Source organism: Pleurodeles waltl, chromosome 12 (genome assembly GCF_031143425.1).
Source record: "Pleurodeles waltl isolate 20211129_DDA chromosome 12, aPleWal1.hap1.20221129, whole genome shotgun sequence".
Lineage (NCBI taxonomy): Eukaryota > Metazoa > Chordata > Amphibia > Caudata > Salamandridae > Pleurodeles > Pleurodeles waltl.
In genome coordinates, this window is record NC_090451.1 from 48,992,663 (window position 1) to 49,014,286 (window position 21,624).

Consider the following 21,624-nt stretch of genomic DNA (forward strand, 5'->3'; position numbering starts at 1 on the left):
AGTCATGCTGCGCACATGGCTAAAAGACATTGTCAAAGCTAATAGCTCTCGCATAGGCAAGACCTATTGGCTTTGCCAATGCTTGTTTAGACTGCAGAAGCAATTATGGTCTATGATCTGCCTTTCACCTTGGGCACAGGCATTATGACTTCAAAACTCAACTGTAGTTGAGTAGCAATGTAATAATACCTTTGCCAGTTGACCAAAGACGTCACCACTCAACTGTAATAACGTATTACAATTGAGCAGCTGCATCAGTTATTTGACTGGTGACTAGAGATGTCATTAACAACTCAACTGTAATAAAGAAATCAGAAACATGCTTTTACATAGGGATTACAGGCACTAATGTACTACATATGGTATAGAAGCAATGCAGCATGAAATGTAAATGTATAATTTTAATGCAAATCCAGACTGGGCAAGAATTCTGCTAAATTTCGACAGGAAGGTTCTGGAAAGGTTCTTTACTGCAGGGCTTGGGCCACTGAAGAATGTTGCTGTTGTAGACCCAGAGAAAGCCTTTTACTTGCACCTCCTCCCATAACTAATTTTCCTGCAAACCTCACCCAACATGTTTTTATATCAAACATAATGTTTGTTGCTGTGCATTTGCCAGGGAGCCTATATGATTTCTCTGGCTGAAGGTCCTGAGGGTCAGTAGCTAATGGCTACTACTGGTCAGATGTGGTGCATTTGGGTGAAATTCCATTGAGAAGATTCCAGGTGCATCTGGAGACTGGTTATGGTGTCTTTTTTTCCCCAACAGTTCCCTTGCCTTTGCTGTGTCTGTGGTCAGACCTCTAGAGCATTTTTCATTGTTTCTGAACTAAGTACAATTTGTAACTGGTGAACTGGAATCTGAAAGACCTTGCCACAGCACACAGCTGCCTTTTCTATTCCCTATTGGGACGGAGGGGGAGTGGCTGTACAATTCCTGATCGTCTACTGTCAAGGCAGGCAGAAATAGATTTCACCCTTTAACAAGCTTCTTTCAACTTGTGCACATCCCTCCGCTCTCTCGTGTAATTACTGATATTTTAAAAAGGCACTAACCATGCCTGAATGCTTTACTGCAGGGTATGTATGGTGTTGCCCATTGGCAGTGCCCTGGCACCAGTTTGTGAGATAGTTCTATTTAGTGCTGGACCCTGCATGTGGCTTTAGGAAGTATGCAGTGCACCAGCTGACACTGTGGAAGGACCATTGAAATGGATGGACTTGGGTAAAGTTCAGTGAGAGCAGAGTCTTTGATGCTCTCCAGCATCAGTAGCAATGCTGTGCGCCTCAACATCTGGCTGAAGAGCAGCTCCTCTGGCCGCAGGCAGCCGCCACCCCCCTCTTCTGCGTAAGACGTTTCACTTTAGAGTGGGTTTGATGTCACCCCTGGCTAAGAAGGAGAAATAATGAATGAATACTTTCCAAGGTAATTTCTTACAGTCCCTCTTATGAAACAAATAATCTCAAAATTATTTGTTATCAGTTCTAAAATAATTTTACTCTCAATTTACATCCAATTTATTTCCATTTAACATGTTTTGCAAAATATTTGCTTTCTTCATGCTATACCAACATAACAAAAAATGCATTTTTACAACCTATGTATGTGTGTGTGGGTATGTATGTATATATATATATATATATATATATATAACTGTATACAGATATATATTTAGCTGTCACACTTTCTCATTACCTCATGAGTATGCTTTTAAAATAATAGCATAAAACCCATTATAAGCAATATTTCAATAAGACTTTTTAAAATGAGATGCTTCACACCACCATTTTCATATCATTCAGTGTGTTTTCCATGCTGGTTCACCAAATAAAATAAGCTAGATAGTTTAATCAATTACATGACAAAAACTGATTAAATCAAGAAAAAGGCCTCTCTCGTTCCAGCTCTACTAGTTAGGCATTAATTAAATTGTTTAGTATGTTTTGTTTGCTTTAATTCTTATTACATACACATATTGATATATTGTTCTGGCCTATTCAAAGGATATCACTTCCTAGATACACACGTATTCACAAAATGCATTTCTCGTACAACTCTTCTTTTTTTGGTTTGGGCACTCATAGTCCCAAAGTATATTATGCATGTGCCAAATTTGATGGCATTTTATGCTGACAATTTTCCATCTATTTCTCACTGTAGGCATTCAGTGAAGGGTGAAAATAAAAAATTATGTTTCCTAACCATTTTAAACCATGAATCACTTGGCCTGCGAAATACATGTAATTTTTACAAACGTACTCGTATTAAGTGGAAACCATTAAGGAAACCCTTTTTCCTGTTATCTCAAGTAGCTCTTCTCCATCAGGTATACCTCAAACAAAAAGCTACTCAAGATACAAATAGCTGAGTAAGTGGAGTATAAAATGTCCATTCAAGGAGAAAATTTCTCTGCAATACATTTTCTACTCAAATCATTCATATGACCAAAAATGTTGTGAAATCGTGCATTATACACAATGGGCAGTATTTGCCACACATTAAGCAAGTCCCATTTCAGCAATTCCGCAAGATTACACTGGTGTAAGAAAAATGTCACAATCTATTTAAAATTGGGCCAGAACTGCTGATGTAATTTCTTTTTTTTAAAATTTAATTTGTATTTATTTTAGTCAAATGCAAATTAACTTGAGTTATACTGGTCTTGTGATGCCAAAACATTTCATATGCATCAATGTATTTCTTCAATAAACCCTAAAATCATGTCTAAAATGGAATAGAGAACTAGAATACATTTTTCCACATTTTCTTTTAACAGGTTACTGTATAACACTCTTTTCGGAGGGGTGACCGCCTTCTCCAAGACCCAGTTTCAAAAAGTGAACGGGTTTTCAAATGCCTTCTGGGGCTGGGGCGGAGAAGACGATGAAATGTATTCAAGGTTTGTGTGCACTCATCTTTTCTAAATTTGGCAGACAGCACCTTGAAACTAGTCATGTGCAATAGACCTGTGGAAGTGAAATTTTGTAATTTTGTTTTTGGCTAGGTCTTGTTCTTAAACATTCGGAAAAATGCAGGAAATTTCTAATGTCATGCAAGATTTCGACACAGTGAATGTTCCACACATATTTCATAATTATAGTTATTATAAGTAACAATTACTAATTGTGTGTGCAGATTTGTGTATATAGTTTTCATATTAAACATTCAAATCTGATTGCCAACACACCATCTTTTTTTTTTTTTTTTTTGTCAATGATGTCATGTACAGTGATAGTGAAATAATCGTTCAGATGGAAGCGGTTACCTATTTGGTCATTGTTATCGAACTTAAAAAATTTCACACACACGATGATCAGACAGTGCTGTTGTGACAAGGTCCTGGGGATGGTAAAATCAACAGAACATGCCCTTTGACCCTGTTACACTGTAGTAAGTGACATCACTTTTGACCCAGACATGAGGTCTTTAATACATTTTGCTAGATGTCCGACACAACCAGCCAACTTCAGGCACATTTGCAGCCACAAACTGACTTGGAAATGTTTTAATAGAAGCCACATATGTTGCACAGCTACTGCAGAGGCTACATCTCGCCCACTGTATCGAAACATATAAGAGCCCTCGTGAATTTTAGTTTTTAAGATTTGGTCAGCTGATTAATTTTATAGCAAAATCTTCCAAATGTGTTAGCTAAAAGGTTCTATGTTTTGCAACTAATTCTCAGTAGTGCTCATGAAATGTTCTGGTATTCTGGGGGTCTATTAAAGTCACCTGGATATCATTTCACCACAACAATAAATTCTGCATGTGCCTGTAAGAGAAATGTGTAAAGCTCCCCAACTAATGTTAATTTGACTGAATGAGCTGCAGATACTTCAGGCAATCTAGATCCTAAAAAAAACTTCAGCAGTCTACCGAGAAATATACCTTTGTCTCCTATCACCAGCGCGATAAAGCCCTTCCCAGCTTGTATAACTATCAAATGCTATAGACACTTTTTACTTTTAAAATACCAATTATCAGATTAGTTAAATCACATTGGATGCAAGCCAGTTCAGATGGGTTGTGAAGAATAACAAAGGTTCAGTAATGGTTGCAGCTAGCTACGCTGACACGGATTCCCTTGGAAGAAGGAAAGTCTTGTATGCGCCAGTTGTGGGATTTAACTTCTGCAAATATTGTGAAATGCTATGGAAAACGAGTTTCAGGAAGTTCTGTTTTTTAAAAAGTGTTGGGAAATATAAACAAACATGGGTTCCAAGAAAGAAATAACATCAGATTCATAATTTAGTGATTTTTTTATTTTTATGTGCCAACAAAATATTTTTCTGGAAAAATCTGGCAAAGTTGCATTCTGTTTTTTTTACTTGAGCACAATATTTATGTTGAAAAAACAACTTGCAAATTGAGGTCTAGTGAGAATTGTTTTAAAATAATTCTGCATTTCACAATGTCATTAAAAAGCAAAATGATGAATTTTACTTTGATGGCCTTTACCTCAAAGGTAAGTGTATTTTATATATACACCCTTTTCTCTTTACTCTCTTTTCCACTCCCCTTCTTTGATTCTTTCTCTTTCTTTTCTTTCCATTTTGATTCCTTTTCGCCCTTTCTTGCTTTCTCCCCTTTCTCCTTTTTCTAGCTTCTAATGTATTTATCTACTTCTTTTCTTTTGCCTTTCCTTTCTTTCCTTCCTTTCTTATTCTCTTCTTCTGTTTACAATTTTTATTTTGTTTATTTTCCCCTTATTTCTGCTAATTTCCAGATTCCTTCTTTCCTTAGTTGTAATTTCTTCTTCCTTCTCACCTTAATTCACTGCATTTTTCTTATTCGTCATTTTCACTCCTTTTCTTTCCACTTTCTTTTTAATTCTTTCTTGCTTTTTCTGTTTCTTTATTCCATTCACTTTCCTTTCATTTTTTTTTGTTGTTTGAAGTATTTCGTTATGGCTCTTTTTAATACTGCCACTTCCTTCCTTTCTATCTAGTTTTTGGCTTTCCTTTTTCTACTTTCTTAATTTCCTTTTTTCAGTTTTAGTTTTTTCTACTTTTCATTTTATCTGCTCTTTTCCATTTCTTCCTTTCATTTTTCATCTTTTCTTCATCTCCATTCTTTGATTCTTCCCAACTTTTGTCTTCCTTTCACCCTTCCTTTCTCTTCTCCTTATATCCTTCCGTTCTTCATATCTTTTCTTCTCACTATCCTTTATTTATTACCCTCCTCCCACCTTCCTTTCTCTTCAGTTTTCTTTACGTCTTTTCTTTCATCTTTCTTTTATACCTTTCTCTTTTCCTTCTTTCCTTTTCAGTTTTTAATTTTTCTTCCTTTTTCCTTTCAATCTTTCCCTTCTTTCCTTTCTTACCATCTTTCCTTTCACTTCCTGCTTTCTTTCCTTTATCTTCCATTCTTGCTTCCTTTATTTTCCTTCCTGCTATCCCTTCCATAATCCTCCTTTACTTTTTTCTTCCCTTTTCATTCTTTCTTCATATTGGTAGTTCCTTTCATATTGTGCTTCCTTTCTTCCCTTTTCCTTTCTTTCCTTTCCTTCCTTCCTTCTTTTTCTTATTTCCTTCTCATTTCCCTTCTTCTTTCCTTCCTTCTCCTTTTCCTTCTTTCTTTTCTATCATTTTTTCTTCCTTTCTTCATTTTTCCTTCCTTCCTTTTTATTCCTCCATTTCTTCCCCTTCCCTTCTTATTTTCCCTTCCTTGTCTTTTATATTTCTTCCTTCATTTCTTCTTTCCTTTTGAGCCTTCAGTTTCGTCATCTTACTTCCTTCCTACTTTGCTTTTCCCTCCTTTTTTCTTTCCCTCTGTTTTTCTTCTTTCCTTTCTTCCTTGCTTACCTTCAACTTTAAATTCTTCTCTCCCTTTATCCTTTTTTCCTAGCTTTTTTCTTCTCCATTGTTCATTTATCTTCCCTTTCCTTCTATTTTCACTTTTCTTTCTTCCCTCTTTCCCTTTTTCATTATTTCCTTCCTATCCATCCTCCCTTCCTGTCTTCTTCACATTCCTCCTTCCTTTCCCTCTGTTTTCCCTTCATCTCTTCCTCTTCCCTTCCTTTTCTTTGTTCCTTTCTTCTGTCCATTACTTTTGGTGTTGCCTTAATCCTCTTTCTTTCCTTCCTTCCTTCCCTTCATTCTGTTTCTTTTCTATTTTCCCTTCCTTGTTCCCTTTCTTTTCTTTCATTCCATATTTCCTTTCATCCATTTTTTTCTTCCGTTTGTTCTTTTCGTCCTTCCCTTCCTGTTCCATTAATTATTTCCCTTCTGTTCATTCCTTCATTTCCTTCCTCCTTTGCTTCCTTATTCCCTCCCTTTATTCCTTTTTATTCATTCTTTCATTTTTTGACCTTCTTTCGTTATTTGATTATTTCTGGTCTTTCCTTCCATCTTTCCTTCCCTTTGCTCTTTACCTTCCTTCCTTCGTTCCTTTCTTAACTTCCTTTTTCCCTTTCTTTCAACAACCTTCATTCTTTCCCTTCCTTTTTCTTTTCCTCCCTTCCTCTTGGCCATTTTTCCATTGTTTGCTTTCTTCTTTTCCTTCCCACTCTTCGTGTTTTCCTTCATTCTCTTCCTTCCTTTTTGTTTTACTGTCTTTCCTTCCCTTCATTCTTTCCTCCTTTACCATTCCTTCTTTCGCTTTTCTTATTACCTCCTTTCCGTTACTTTCCTTTTTACTTCCCTTCTTTTGAACTTCCTTTTCCCTTTGCCCCTTTTTCCTATTTTCCATTCCTTATTCCCTTCCTTCTTTCTGGCCCTTCACCCTTCCTTTTTCTTTCCTTTTCCTTCTTTCCTTCCTTGTTCCATACTTTCCTTTTTGCTTCCTTTTCTTTCCTCCTTCCCTTTGTTCTTTCCGTACTCCATTCTTGCCTTCCTTTCTTTGGTTACTACTTTCTTTGCTTTATTATTCCTTTCCATTCTTGTCTTATTTCCTTCTTGATCCATCCATTTATTCCTTTCCTTCTTCCATTCTGACATCTTTACTTCTTTCCTTTTGTCTCTATCCCTTCTTTTATTCCTCCTTCCTGACCTCCTTTTCTTCTTTCTTTTTAACTTTCTTTTTATTTCTTCATTCTGCCCTTCCTTCCTTTACTTTATTCTCTTCTTTCCAACACCTTTTTCCTCCCTTTGCTTTTGGAGTGACCTTTCTTCTTTCCTTCCCTATCTCCTTACTTCCTTTACACCTTTCCTTCCTATTTCTTTATTTTCATTCTACACTTTTTCTTACCTTGGTCTTCTCTTACTTCCTTGAAACCCTTCTTTCCTTTATGTCCTTTCTGTTGCTTTCCTTCCTTCCCTTTTTACCTCATTCTTTCCTTTTTCCTTCTTTCCTTTCTGCCCTTACATTCATTTGTCTCTTCCTTTTTTCTTTCTCCCTTTCTTTCTTGCATTTCCTTCTGTTCTTTTACTTACTTTTTTCCTTCCTTTCATTCTTCCCTTTATTTCATTTGCTTTTCCTTATCTTTTTTTATTTTCCTTAATTATTTTCTTACGTTTCCCTTCCCGTCATTTTTCCTTCCCTTTTTCCTTTTCTTCTTTCCCATTATCCTTTCCTTCATTCTTTCCTTCTTTTCTCCCCTCCTTCCTTCCCTTTCTTTAATCTTTTCTCCATTTTCCTTCTTTTTATTCTTTCTTCTTTCATTTTGTTTCATTTTAGCCTTCAAGACTTCCTTCCTTTCATTTACTTCCTTCTTTCCCTTCGTTTCCCTTCTTTCCTTTCTTCCATCCCTTTGACTTTTCTTTTCTACCTGTCCTTCCTTTCCTTTCTCTTTTCTTCCTTCCCATTTCTTTCATTTTTTTCCTTCATTATTTCCTTCTTTACTTTAGTCCTTTTCCTTCCCTTCTTATTTCCCTTCCTTGTCTTTTATATTTCTTCCTTCATTTCTTCTTTCCTTTTGAGCCTTAAGTTTCATCATCTTATTTCCTTCCTACTTTGCTTTTCCCTCCTTTTTTCTTTCCGTTTTTCTTCTCTTTTCTTCCTTGCTTACCTTCATCTTTAAATTATTCTCTCCCTTTGCCCTTTTTTCCTAGCTTTTCTTTCTTATCCATTGTTCATTTATCTTCCCCTTCCTTCTTTTTTCACTTTTCTTACTTCCCTCTTTCCCTTTTTCATTATTTCCTTCCTATCCATCCTCCCTTCCTGTCTTCTTCACTTCCTTTCTTTCTTTCCCTCCTTCTTTCTTTCCCTTTCTTCCTATCCTTTCATTACATTCTTTTCTTCATTCCACCTTTTCCCTTTTTCTTTGAGTTTTCTTTCCTTTAGTCCCGTTTTCCTTTCCTTCATTTCCATTACTACTTTTCCTACCTTCTTTCCTTCTTTGATTTCCTTCATTCTTCCCTTTCTTTATTCCCTTTGTTCACTCTTCCTTCAAACCTTTTTATTTGTCCTGCCTTCAGGTGTGTCCTTTCTTCAATTATTTTCCTTTCCTTAGTTCTTCCTATCCTTTTTTCTTTTTTCCTTCTTTCCTCTTTCCTTCATCCCATCATTCTTTTTTCCTTTTCCTTCCTTTCCTTTGTACTTTCCTGTCTTATTTATTTTCCTTATTTTTTCTTACCTTTACACCTTCCCATCTTCCTTACTATCCATCTTTCTTTGCTTGTTTCCTTCCTTCCCTCCTTTCTTCTTTCTTTCCTTCTTCTATATCCTTCCTTGTTTTCCACTTACTTCCTTTCATCCTTTCTTTCCTTCCTCCCTTTGTTCTTCCCTTCTTGGCTTCCTTTCATCCTTTCTTTCTTTCCTTCCTTTCGTTTAATTCTTTCTTTGTCTTGTCCTTTTTGTTTCTGCATTTCCTTCTTTCATTTCTTTCTTAAATTCCTCCTTTCCTGCCTTCTTTACTTTTCTTCCATTCCTTTATTCCTTCCCTTCTCACATTCTTTTCTTCCCTTCATTCTTTTCTTTGTTTTTCCTTCCTTTTGTGCTTTATTTCCTTCCCTTCCTTCATTCTTCCTTTTTTCTTTTCTCCTTTCTCTTCTTTCCCTATATTTCCTCCTTCACTTTCTTCCTTTCATCTTTTCCTTTCTTTCTATCCTTCCTTCACCATTTCCCTGCTTCCTGTCCATTTTCCTTTCTTCCCTCTATTTCCTCCCTGCCTTAAATTGTTTATTTTTCTTCATTCTTTCCTTCCATTTATATTTTCTTTCCTTCGTTTTTGTCGTTCAGTCCTTATTTTCCTCCTTTCTTTCCTCTCTTCCCTTTTCATGTCTTTTCTTTTTTCTTTTTATTCTTTTCTTCCTTTACTTCATTCCTTCCTCATTCATTTTTTCTTTTTTCCTTCCTTCCCTTAATCCTTTATTTTGTTTTTAATCATTCTTTCCTTTGTTCCCTTCACTCCTTCTTTCCCTTTATTCCTCCCTTTCCTTTCCTTTCCTTCCTTTACATCCTTCCTTCCCATTCTTGTTTTACTAGCCCCTCTTTTTTTTTCCTTGCTTGGTTCGTTCTATCCTTTCTAACCCTTCTTTCTTTTTTGTCTTTTTTCATTTCTTCCAGTCACCCTTTCCTTTCCTTAGTACTTTCTTTTGCCCCTTTTTCTTCTCTTCTTTTTCCTTTCCTTGATTCTGCTTTCTTTCTCTTTCCACTTAGATCCTTCTTCCTTTCCTTCCATTATTCCCCTCTTCCTTTCCTTTTTCCTTTCTTTTCTTCCTTCCCATCCTTCTTTTCTTCCTTCCCATCCTTTTTTCCTTCTTTCCCATTATAATTACCTTTTTTCTTCCATGTGTTCCTTCCTTTCTTTTTTCTGTTACTCCTTCATTTTGTCTTCCTCCTTTTCCCCTTCCCTTCCTTCCGGCGTGTCCTTCCTTCTTTCCTTATCTTTGCTCTTTCCTCCTTTCCTTTACTTCCCTTTCTTCTTTCCTTTGCTTCCTTCATTTTGTCCTTCCCCTTTCACCTTTTCATTCCTTTTATTATTTTCTTCATTCTTTCCTTCCATTCTTTATTTCATCCTTCCCTCCCAACCCTTCATCTTTCCTTCCTTTCATTCCCTTAGTAACTGCCTTTCCATTCTTTTCCTTCTTTCATTTTTTCTTTACATTTCCTTTTTTCCTCATGCCTTTTATTCCTTTCTTCCATTTATATTTTCCTTCCTTCAGTGCTTTTCTACCCTCCAGTACTTCTTTCCTTTCCTCCCTTCTTTCTTTTGTGATCCCTTCATTCTTTTCTTCAAACTTTTACTTTATCCTTTCCTCCCATTCTTTTTATTTTCCTTGCTTCCCTTCCAACCCTTCATCTTTCCTCCCTTTCATTAGTTCTTTTCTTTCCATTCTTTTCCTTCTTACTTTTATTTTTTCTTTACATTTTCTTTTTACCTTTGCTTTCATGCCTTTGTTAGTCCCTTTTCCCTTCTTTTCTTCTCTTCTGTTCTTCCCTTTATCCTAGCCTCTTTCCTGCTTTCTCTCAGGCCCTTTATTCCTTTCTTCCATTTATATTTTCCTTCCTTCAGTGCTTTTCTATCCTCCAGTACTTCTTTCCTTGCTTCCCTTCTTTCTTTTTTAATCCCTTCAAACTTTTACTTCATCCTTTCCTTCCTTTCATCTTTTCCTTTTTTTCCTTCTTTTCTGCCTTACTTCCCTTAATCCCTGAATTTTTCCTTCATTTCCTTCTTTTTCCTTAATATATTTTCTTCTTCTTTCACTCCTTTCTTTTTCTTCCTCCCTTTTCATTCCTTCCTATACTTCAGTGCTTTTCTTTTTTCCTTTCATCTTTTCCTTCCTTTTGTTCCTCCCCCTTGTCATTCCTTGCATTCCTTCTTCCCCATAATCCTTCCTTCTTTTGTCATTCCTTTTCTATTCACCCTTTCCTACGTCCCTTCATTCTTTTTTTCCTGCTTTTTTCTTTCTTCCTTGTCCCTTTCCTTCCTTTTTTCTTGTGTCCCTTTCCTTTCTGCTCTTGTTTTCTTTCCTTCTTTCTGTTCAAGCCTTCTTTTCCCTTCTATTCTTCCGTTCCCTTCTCTTTCTTCCGTTCTTTCCCATCATACTTTCATTACTTTCCTCCCCTCCTTCTTTTCCTTCATCCGGTCATCTCTCCTTCCTTTTTCATTTCCATTTTTTCTTTTAATTCTTTATTTTCTTTTTGATCTTCTTCCTCCCTTTTTGCTTTCCTTCCTCCTTCCCTCCCTTTATTCCTTCATTCTTTCCTTTCTTCCCTTCCAACACTTTTCTTTTTTCCTTCTCTTTGTTCTTTCCTTCTTTCTCTTCATTGCCTTCATTATTTCCTTTGTCCTTTCCTTCCCTTATTCTTATCTTTCTTTTCTTCTCTTCCCTTCTTGCTCTCTCTTCCTATCTTTCCTTCTTCCGATCCGCACTTTCATTTCTTGTCTTTCCTTCCCTTTCTCCCTTCCTTTCCTTCATGTCTTTTTCTTTTGTCATTTCTTTCTAGCCTTTCCTTGCCCTCCTTTCATTCCCGTTGTTCTATTCTTTCCTCCCCTCCTTTTGTCCTTTCTTTACTTCCTCCTTTTTTCCTTTCCTTCATCCTCCCCTTAATTCTTTACTTCTTACTTTCCTTCAACCCTTTATTTTTCATTCCTTCCCTTTGTGTCTTTGCTTCTTGCCTGCCCTTTGTTTCCTTCCTTTCATTATTTCCTTCTTCCTATCTTTCCTTCTTTACACCTTTTCCCTTTCTTTCTTTCTTTTCTTCCTTCCTTTTTCTTCCTGTTCTTTCCCTCTTTCTTCCATTCCTTTATCCTACCTTTATTTACTTCCATTCGTTCTTTTCACCCTTTGTTTCCTTCCTTCCTTCCTTTCTTCCTTTCATTCTTTACTTTTTCTTCCCTTTTCCCTTTCCTTGTTCCCCTTTTCTGCCTTCTTCTATTCCCGTCATTCTTTTCTTTCTTTCACTCTTTCCTATTGTCTTTCTTACCTTCCTTTCTTCCTTTCATTACGCTTCTACCTTCTTTCCTTACTTTTAATCTTTTTTCACTTTGTTCATTCTTTCTTTACTTGTTTCCTTTTTTCTTTTATCCCCTTATCCTTCCTTTATTCTTTCCTTCCATTCGTTCTTTATTTTCTCCCCTTTCTTTCCTTTTTTCCTTTCCCTAATTGTGTCCCTTTCTTCCTTTTTATTCCATTCATTCCTTCCTTTTATACGTCTCTTTGCTTTTTTCTATCAATTTTCTTTCCTTCCTTTTTTCCCTCCTTTCTTCAATTACTTTCTCATTCCTGTTTTATTTACCTTTGTCCTTCCCTTTGTCCACTTCTTCTTCCTTTCCTTCCTTCCTTCCTTCCATTTGCTTACTTTCATTATTTCTTTCCTTTTCTTCCTTTCTTTCATTTTCTTTCCTTTCCCTTTTGCATGCTTTCCTTCCATTTTACCTTTTCCTTCCTCCCTTTTCTTTGTTATTCCCTCCCTTTCATTTCCTTCTTTTATTCTGCCCTTCTTTCATTTCTCCTTTCCTTTCCTATTTCCTTCCTCAATTCCTTGTTTCATTCCTTCCATTGCTTGTTCCCTTCCTGTACTCACTCTTTCCTTCCATTGCTTTATTCCCTTCTTTGTTTTACCGTTTTTGCTCCCTCCTTTTCTACATCCATTCCTTTCATTCTTCTCATTTTTCTATCTTTTCTCTTTTATTCTTCCTTTTGTCCTTTTTCTTTACTGTCTTTTTCCTCCCTTTCATTCTTTTCTTCCTTCTATTCTTTCCTTCCTCCCTTCTTTCTTTACACCCTTTTCTTTGCCTTGTGTCCTTTCTTTCCTTTTTCTTGCCCTTTCTTGTATCCTTCTTTCTCCCATCCCTAATCTTTATGTCCTTTCTTTCCTGTCTTTCCCTTGGCCTTTTCTTCCTTACTTTTTTCTTTTCATTATTTTATTTGCTCCATTTCCTTTCCTTCTTTTTCCTTTCCTTGTTTCCCTTTCCTTCCTTTTCTTATTTTCATTCTTCCCTTCCTTTTTATTCTTTATTTACTTTTTATTTCCCTATCCTTGTTCCTTCTTTCTTCCATCCATGTAATCATCCATTCTTCTTTCCTTCCTTTTCTTCCTTTCTTTTGGCCTTTTGTTTCTTCCTTGTTCCTTTTGTGTTCCTTTTTATACTTTTTTGTGCTTCCTCCCTTCCTTCCGTTGCTTCCTCCCTTTCATTCTTTGCTTCCTTTTCTTCCCCTTCCTTTCATTCCATCCACTCTTTCCTGCCCTTTCTTCCTCCCTTTTTTCTTTTTACATCATGTTCATCTTCCTATTGCCCTTTCTTTCTTTCCTTTTTTCTTCCCCTTTATTTTATCCTTGTCATTTGTCCCTTTATCCTTCACTTCTTCTTGATTTTTATCCTTTACTTTTTGTTCCCCTTTCCTTCCTATTGTCCTTTCCTTGTTTTCCTTTCTTTCTTCTTTCATTCCCTTCATTTTCTTCCTTCCATCCCTGTCCTTTCCTTCATCTTTCTTTCCTCCCTTTCTTTCACTCTTTTCTTCCCTTTTCCCTCCTTCCTTCTTTAGTTCCCTTTGTCCCTCTCTTTCTTTTCTTTTCCTGTTCTTCCTTTGTACTTTTCTCATCCCTTTCATTCTTTCCTTTTCTTACTTAATTTTTTTTCTATATTTCTTACTTTTCCTTCTTTCTTTCCCTTCCCCATTTCCTTTCTTCTTCCCTCCATTCCTGTCTTCCATCCAACCTTTCATTTTCCTTTCTTCTGACCTGTTCTCCTTTCTTTCCTTCCCTTCCCTTTCTCCCTTGCTTTCTCATCCTTTTTTCTTCCCTTTCTCTTCCTTTTATACCCTTCCTTCCCTCTCCCTTACGTCATTCTTTCCTTTCTGTACTTCCATTTCTGTCATTCTTTCCTTCCCTTCACTCTTGCCATGTCTTTACCTTCTACTCTACCTTTCCTTCTTTCATTTCCTTCCTTCTGTCACACTTTCTTTATTTTTTCTTCCTTCTCTTCTGTTGTTTCCATTCTCCTTCCCATTTTCCTTCATTGTCCCCCCTTTTTTCTTCCATCCCTGGTCTCCTTACATTATTTCCTACTTTCCATTCTCCATTCCTGTTTTCCTTCCCTTTCTGTACTTCCCCTTTCATTCCCTAAGTTATTTTCTCACTTCTTTACGTCCTTCTTAATAAATTTCTTCCTATCTCCTTTCATTGCATCCTTCTGGTCTTCCCTTGTTTCCTTCTTTCATTCCTCCTTTCCTACCTTCATTTTGCTTCCTTTTGTTTTTGCCTTCATGTTTTCCCTTTCTTTTCTTTTTTCACTTACTTCTATTCCTTTGTTCATCATGCTTTTCCTTCTATTCCCCTTACATTCTTTCCTTCCTTTACTCCTACATTATTTCCTTCCCTTCCTTCTGATCTTTTCTTCCCTTCATTCTTCTCTTTTCATTTGTCCTTCCTTTGTGTGCTTCCTTGTTTCTTTCCTTTTTGTTCTTTCATTCTTTCCTTGTTTGCCGTCTTTCCTTTCTTGCCTTCTGTGCCTTCGTCTTTCCTTTTTGCTGTCTTTCTTTCCTTCTGTCCTTTCCATCCTTCCTATCACTTGTTCCTTTCCTTCCTTCTGTCCTCTTCTCTTCTCTTCAGTCCTTCCTTCCATTTGTATTATAATTCCTCCATTTCCTTCTATCTCTCCTTCCTTTAGTCATTTTCTATCCTCCAGTGTGTTTTACTTTCTCTTCTTTTTGTGTGAAATCCCTTCATTCTTTCTCCTTTACTTCATCCTTTCCTTTTGTCCCTTAGTTCCTTACTTTAACTTCCTTTCCTTCCCTGCATTCCTTCACTTCCTTCATTCCTAATTCTTCCTTATGTTATCCTTTCTTCTATTCAACCTTTCCTACTTCCCTTCAACCTTTCCTACTTCCCTTCATTCTTTCCTTTCTTTTCTTTCCTTAATGTTTTCTTTCTTCCTTTTGTCCTTTTTTCCTTTTCCTTGTGTCTGTTTATTTTCTTTCCTTTTTCTCTTGTTTCTTGATTCTTTCCTTCATTCTATAGTGCGATGCTTCCTTCTTCCGTTCCATTCTTTTTTCCTTCCTTTGTTCAATTTCCTTCTTTCACTCTGTCCTTCTCACTTTGTTTTTCCTTCCCCTTTTCTTCCATCATTCTTCCTTTACTACCCTTTTGATTTACTTCCTTCTTTTACATTCCTTCATCCTTGCCTTCTTTTGTTCCATCATTCCTTCCTTGTTCCCTTACTTTCAAACCTTCATTTTTTCTTTCTTTTTTTGTTCCCTGTTATTTTTCTCATTTCTTCTTTCTTTCAAGTGTGCTTACCAATTGTTTTTCCTTCCTTTCTACCTTTAATTTTTCTTTTCCTAATATTCCTTTTTTACTTTCATCTCTCTTCTTTCATTAATTCTTCCTCCCTTCCCTCCTTGCTATCCTTCATTCTTTTTTCTTTTTGTCAATTATTTCCTTTTGTTCTCCTGTTGCCCCCTCCCTTCCCCTCTTTTCTCCTTTCCTACCTCCTTTACTTTATTACTTTTCCTTTCTTTCCTCTTTCCCTGCCTTTATTCTTTCCTTCCTTTGCTTCCAACCCCTTTCTTCCATCCTTCCCTATCACCTTTCTTTCCCTCTTTCCCTCTTTTCTTCCTTTCTTTGCTTCCTTCCTTCCTTTCTCTCCTTTTTGTACTTCCCTTTGTCCCTCCTTCCTTTGCCCCCCTTCCTTTTGTCCTTTATTTACTCCCTTGTCTTCCTTTTCATCTTAATCCCTTCCTCCCTTCCTTTCCTTCTGTCCTTTCATTTCCTTCTTTAATCCTGTCCTTCCTTACTTCAGTCCTTCTTCCTTTCTTTGCTCCCTTCATTTTCTTGCTTTCCTTTGACCTTTTCTTCCTTCTTTCCCACCTGCATTCCTTTCATTCTTCTTTCCTTCTTTTATTCTTCCTTTTGTCCATTCTTTCCTTACCTTCCATTCCTTTCATTCTATCCTTCCCTTTCTTCTCTTCTTTCTTTACAGCCATTTAATTTTTTATTCTTTTTCCCCATTTTTCTTTCTTCCCTTTATCTTTACTTTCTTTATTCCTTTCTTTTAGCCTTTTATTCCTTCTTTTCATTCTTTCCTTGATTGCTACATTCATTCTTCCTTTTGTTTCTTCTTTCCTTTTCTTTCATCCCTTCAACCTTCCGTTCCTTTACTTCCCTTTCTTTCTTCTTCCTTTCACTCTTTCCTTTATTTGCTCCCCTTTTTCTTAAGTTTCCCTTTCTTCCTTCTTTCCTTCCCTTTTTCTTCAATCCTTTTAATATTCCTTTCTTTTTTCTTTCCCTTCCTTTTCTTCCTTTCAGTAATTTGTTCCCTCATTTCTTCATTCATTCTTTACTTTATTTGCTCCCCTTTTCCTTTCCTTCCTTTTTTATTTCCTTTCTTTTTCTTACTTTTATTCATTTTTTCTTCCTTCATGCTATACTTTTTCTTTTCCTTTACCTTTACTTCCCTTCCTTCTTTTCCTCTCTGCCCTCATTTTGTTGTCTTCTCTTATTTCCTTCCTGCTTTAATTTTTATTTTCCTTTATTCTTGTCTTCCTTCCAACTCTATTTTTTCCTTCCTTTTTTCTTTCATTCTGGTCTTTCCTTTCTGGTCTTTCCTTCCTTCCTTTTTCTCATCCTTCTCTTTCCCTTTCTCTTCTTGTCTACCCTTCCTTCCCACCTCTTCCTTCATTCCTTCCTTTGACCTTTCTTTCCTTCCCTTTCTATCTTTTCTTCTTTACCATTTTTTGTATTCCTTTTGGCCTTTCATTTCCTTCTTTCTTTCCTTCCATCTAATCTTTTGCCTCCCTTATATTTTTTCCTGTCTCCATTCCTCCCTATAGTCCTTCATTGTCATCCCCTCATCCTTTCCTTTGTTACATTCTTTTGTACTTCCCCTCTCCCTTTCATTTTTCCTTCCCCGTCTCCTCCTTTCCTTTTCTCACTTCCTTTCATCTTTTCTTTCATTTTCTGTTCATCGTATCTCCTCTCCTTCATTTTTCCTTCCTTTCTTTCATTCCTCCTTTTCTTTTTCCTTTCCTTTCCTTCCTTCCTTTGTTCCTTTAATTGCCTTCAGCTTTACTTTGTCTCCTTTTCTTCCTTCCCTTTGTTCCTCCCTCTTTTCCGGTCATATTTTCTTACTTCCATTCATTCTGCTTTTCTTTCCTCCTTTCCTATTTTCTACCCTTTATTTATTCCTTAATTCTTTCCTTACTTCTGTTATTTTCTTCCCTTTATTCTTTTCTTCCTTAATTCTTTCTTTCTTCCTTTTGTTTGTGTGCTTCCTTATTTGCTTCCCTTCGTTCTTTCACTTTCTCCTTTCCCTTCTTCTCCGTCCTTTCTTCCTTCCCTCCCTTAAATTCTTTTTCTGTTCATTCTTTTCTTCCATTTGTACTTCCCTTCCTTAATTCCTTTCGACCTTTAGTCCTTCCTCCTTTATCCTTCATTCCTTCTTTCCTTTGTTTCTTTCCTTCCTAGTTCCTTTTGCCCTCCTTTCTTTCATTTCCTTCCTTTTTCCTTTTCTTTTTTAATCCCTTTATTTTCTTCTTTCATTTACTTTGCCCATTCCTTCTGTCCTTTCTTCTACTTCTTTTTTTTCTTTTTTGCCTTCATTCCCTTTATACTTTAGTTTGGTTTTTCATTCACCCTTTCTTTCCTTCTCTCACTTTTTACATCCTCTTCTTCTTTCCTTACATTCCTTCTTTTCTTCTGTCCTTTCTAACCCTTCCTTCTTTTGTACTTTACTTTTTCCCATTCACCCTTTTCTTCCTTTCCTACTTCTCTTAATTCTTTCCTTATGTCTTTCTTTCCCTTCAGTTTGTCCTTTTCCTTTCCCTTCTTCGCTTCCTTTTTACTTTCTTTGCTTTGTTTCTTCTTCCTTTCCCTCTTTGTTTGATCTTTCCTTACTTCTCACGCCTTTTTCCCTTCTTTCCCTTCCTTTTTCTGTCCTACTTTTACATTGACCCTTTCTTCCCTTCATTTGTTTCCTTCCTTAACTTGGTCCTTTCCTTCATTCTTTCCTATCATCTGTTTGTCTTTCCTTAAATTTCTTCCTCCCTTTATCCTATCCTTACTTTACATAATTTTCTTAATTTCCTTCTTCCTTTCAATCCCTTCCTCCCTTGCATCCTTTCCTTCCCCCATTTCCCTTTCTTTTTAAATCCTGTCATTTCCCTTTTTTGTCCTTCATTCTTCCTCTCTCCATTTGTCTTTATTCTTTCCTTCCTTCCAAACCTTCATTTTTTCCTTTGTCCTTCCTTTTTTCCTTCCCCTTGTGCTTTCCTTCTTTTTCTTTGTCCTTTCCATCGCTCCTTCCTATCAACTTTCCTTTCTCTCATTTTTCCTTCTTAGTTTTCTTCTTTCTGCTTTACTTCCCCTTCTTTTTCCCTCCCTTCCTTTCCTTATTTCTACCCTTCCTTCTTCACACCCTTTTTTTCCATTCTTCCTTTCCTTTTTCATTTTTCCGTCCCAATTTCTTACTTTCTAACTTCCCTTTTTTCCTCCCTACCCTTCCCCCTTACTTCTTTCATCCTGTCTTTTGTTCCTTTGTTTTCATGCTTTCATTTCTGCTTTCATTATTTCTTCCCTCCCTTTATTCCTTCACTCATTCCCTCCTATCTTACCTTTTTTCTCTTTGCTTTCTTTCCATCTTTTCTTCCTATCCTTTCTTCTTCACATCCTTTCCTTCTTTCCTTCACTTCATATGAACCTTTTACTTGTTTTCTTTCATCATTCCTCCACCTTCTTTCCTTCCTTCTTTGATTTCCTCACTTCTTCCCTTTCTTGCCTTCATTTTCCTCTTTACAGCACTTCATTTGTTCCTCTGGTGTGTCCTTCCTTCTTCCCTTCTTTATTTCCCCTTCCCTTTCTCCTTACTTTTTTCTCTTCCTATCCTTCCATTTCTGTTTTCTTTCCATTCATTCTTTCCTTCTTTCCGGCCTCTATCTCTTTTTTTTTTTTTAAACCCATATTTTTCCTTTGTCCTACCCTTTCCATACTACTTTGTCACCCCTTTATTTTTCTTCCATCCTTTCTGCCCTTACATTTTTTCTTTCTTTCCCTTCTCCATTCCTGTTTTCCTTCCCTTTCTGCCTCCCTTCCCCTGTCATTCCCTAAGTCCCCTTCCCACTTCTTTTCATCCTTTCTTTCCTTTCTTTTCTTCATATCTGTTCCTTTCATCTTTCTTTTCTTCCCTTGTTCCCTTTCACTCCTTCCCCTTTGCCTTTTCTACCTTCCTTCTTCTTTTGTTTTTCCTTCATTTTTTCCCTTTCATTTTCCTTAATTCTTCCCTTCCTTTCTTTTTTCCACGTCATTCTTTTCTTCCTTCACCAAACATCTTTTCTTACGTCCATTCCTTCTTTCAGTCTGCTTTTCCTTCTATTCTTCCTTTCCTTACTCCTTTCCTATGATCTTCCCTTCCTTCCTCCCTTCTGTTCTTGTCCTTAATTTTTCTTTCCTTTATGTGCTTTCTTGTTTATTTCCTTTTGTTCTTTCATTCATACCTTGTTTGCCTTTTTCTTCCTTGCCTTTCTTTTATTTTTCTCTTCTTCCTATCACTTTCCTTTCCTTCCTCCCTCTTCTCTTCATTCCTTCCTTCCATTTGTACTATCCTTTCTTCACTTACTTTCATTTCTTTCCTTCAGTTATTTTATGTCCTTCAGTACTTCTTCCATTCTTTCTTTGTCAACTCCCTTCATTCTCTTCTTCCAGTTTTTACTACGTCCTCCCCTTCCACTTTTCCTGCCTTATTTTCTGCCTTACTTCCCTTCTTCCTTGACTTTGTTCTTTCCGTCATTCTTTATTCTTAATACCTTTTCTTCCTTCTTTCACTCCTTCCCTTTATTCCACCCTCTTCCTTCTTTCCTATCCTTTTATTTTTTCTTCCTTTCCTTCTTCCCTCTTTCCTTCTTTGCATTCCTTCTTCCATTCCTTCCTTTTGTCCTTTCCTTTCTTCTATTCACCCTTTCCTACTTCCTTCACTCTTTCCTTATTTCATTTCTTTCTTCCATTTGTCCTTTCATTTTCCGTGTGTCTTTTTCCTTTCTTTGTTTTTCTCTTGTTTCTTCTTTCTTTCTTCTTTCTTTCTTCTTTCTTTCCCTCGTTATGTGATGCTTCCCTTCCTTATCATCCTTCTTTCCTTCCTTTCCTCTTCTTCCTTTGCTTTTTTGTTGCATTTCCTTCTTTCACCCTGTCCTTCTCACCTGGTTTCTTCTTCCGTTCTTCCTTTCCTTCCTTTTTTGATTTCCTTCCTCCTCCCTCCCTTTATGCCTTCATTCTTTCCTTTATTCCCTTGCTTCCAACCCTTCAATTTTCTCATTTTCCTTTCTTTTATCTTCCCTGTTTTTTCCTTATGACTTCTTTCTTTCCTATGTCCTTTCCTTTGCTCATTTATATCGTCTTTTTTTCTTCCTTTTCCCTTGACTGCTTTAATTCTCTTTCCTTCTTCCTATCCTTCCTTTCATTTCTTTTCCTTCCTTCCTTACTTTCATTCTTTCCTTTTTTCGCCCTTCCTTACCTGCTTGCTATCCTTCGTTCCCGTCCCATTTACATCTTTTTCTCCTTTCCTTCCTCCTTTCCCTTCTTACTTTTCCTTTCATTCTTCCTTCCCAGCATTTCCTTCCTTTGTTTCCAACCCTTTTCTTCCTTCCTTTCCTCTTCTTATTTCTTTGCTTCATTTCCTTCTCTCCTTTACTTCCCTTTCTTCCTCTCTTCCTTTTCTTCCTTCTTTTCTTTCCTACTTCCTTTTCTTCATATCTCTGTTCCTTGCATCTTTCCTTCCCTTGTTTCATTTCACTCCTTTTCCTTTCCTTCCTTCTTTTTTGATTTTTCTTCATTTTTTCACTTTCATTTTCCTTAATTCTTTCCTTCTTCCTTTTTCCCGTCAATCTTTTCTTCCTTCACCGAACATCTTTCTTTGCTTCCCCCTTACGCTATGCCTTTCTTCTTTCCTTCTATTTTCCTTTTTCTTTCCTCCTTTTTGCTCTTTTTCTTCTTTCATCCCATCTTTCCTTTCTTAATTTACCTTGTTTCATCCTGTCTCCCCTTCTTTTTTCCCTTTCTTTTTTCCTTCATTCTCTTCATTTTATTCCCTCCCTTTATTCCTTCATTCTTCTTCCCTTCCTTACTTTCAGCTTACCCAACTCCATCCTTTTTATTCTTCCTATCCTTCCTTCTTTGTTCTTTTATTCTTCCTTTTTGTCCTTTCCTTACCTTCCTTCCTCCCTCTCTTTCCTTCCCTTTCTTTCTCCATTGCTTTCCTTCACAGCCTTTTTCTTTCCTTCTTTCTTCTTTCCTCTTTTTCGTTGTCTTTCATCCCTTTATCCTTACTTTCCTCTTTACTTTCCTACCTTTTGTTCCTTTTTTCTTCTTCTTTCTTCTTTCCTTTAATTGCTGCCCTTCTTTTCCTTCCTTTTTCCTTAATTGTTACATTCATTCTTAGTTTCTTTTCATTCCTTCCTGCTTTCATTTTTTCCTTTTTTGCATCCCTTTTATCTCCCTTTCTTCTTTTCTTCCCTTCATGTTTTCCTTTATTTGTTCCACTTTTCCTTTCCTTAATTGTTGTTTTCCTTCTTTCCTCACTTTAATACTTTCCTACCCTTTCATTTTTCCCTTTCCTTTCTTCCAATCCCTTCTTTCCTTTTCCCCTTCCTTTCCTTTCCCTTTTCCTTTATTTTTCCTTTTCCTTTCTTTTCCTTTACTTGTTTACATTCCTTCTTTCCTCCCTTTCTTTTCTTCCTTTCTTTCCCTTCCTTCATTTCCTTTATTATTTCCTTCCTTCTTCCCTTCATTCTTGTCTTTCTTCCATCACT

General features: G+C 36.5%; 1 protein-coding gene across 1 annotated transcript in view; it reads left to right on the forward strand.

The window, feature by feature from the left end:
• LOC138267388 (beta-1,4-galactosyltransferase 1-like) overlaps positions 1-21,624 on the forward strand; it is a 167,564-nt gene that overhangs the window by 137,478 nt on the left and 8,462 nt on the right. Inside the window, exon 5 of the mRNA XM_069216291.1 lies at positions 2,778-2,900. Within this exon, the coding sequence (XP_069072392.1) occupies positions 2,778-2,900 (123 nt within the window). The remainder of the gene's footprint in view (positions 1-2,777; positions 2,901-21,624) is intronic.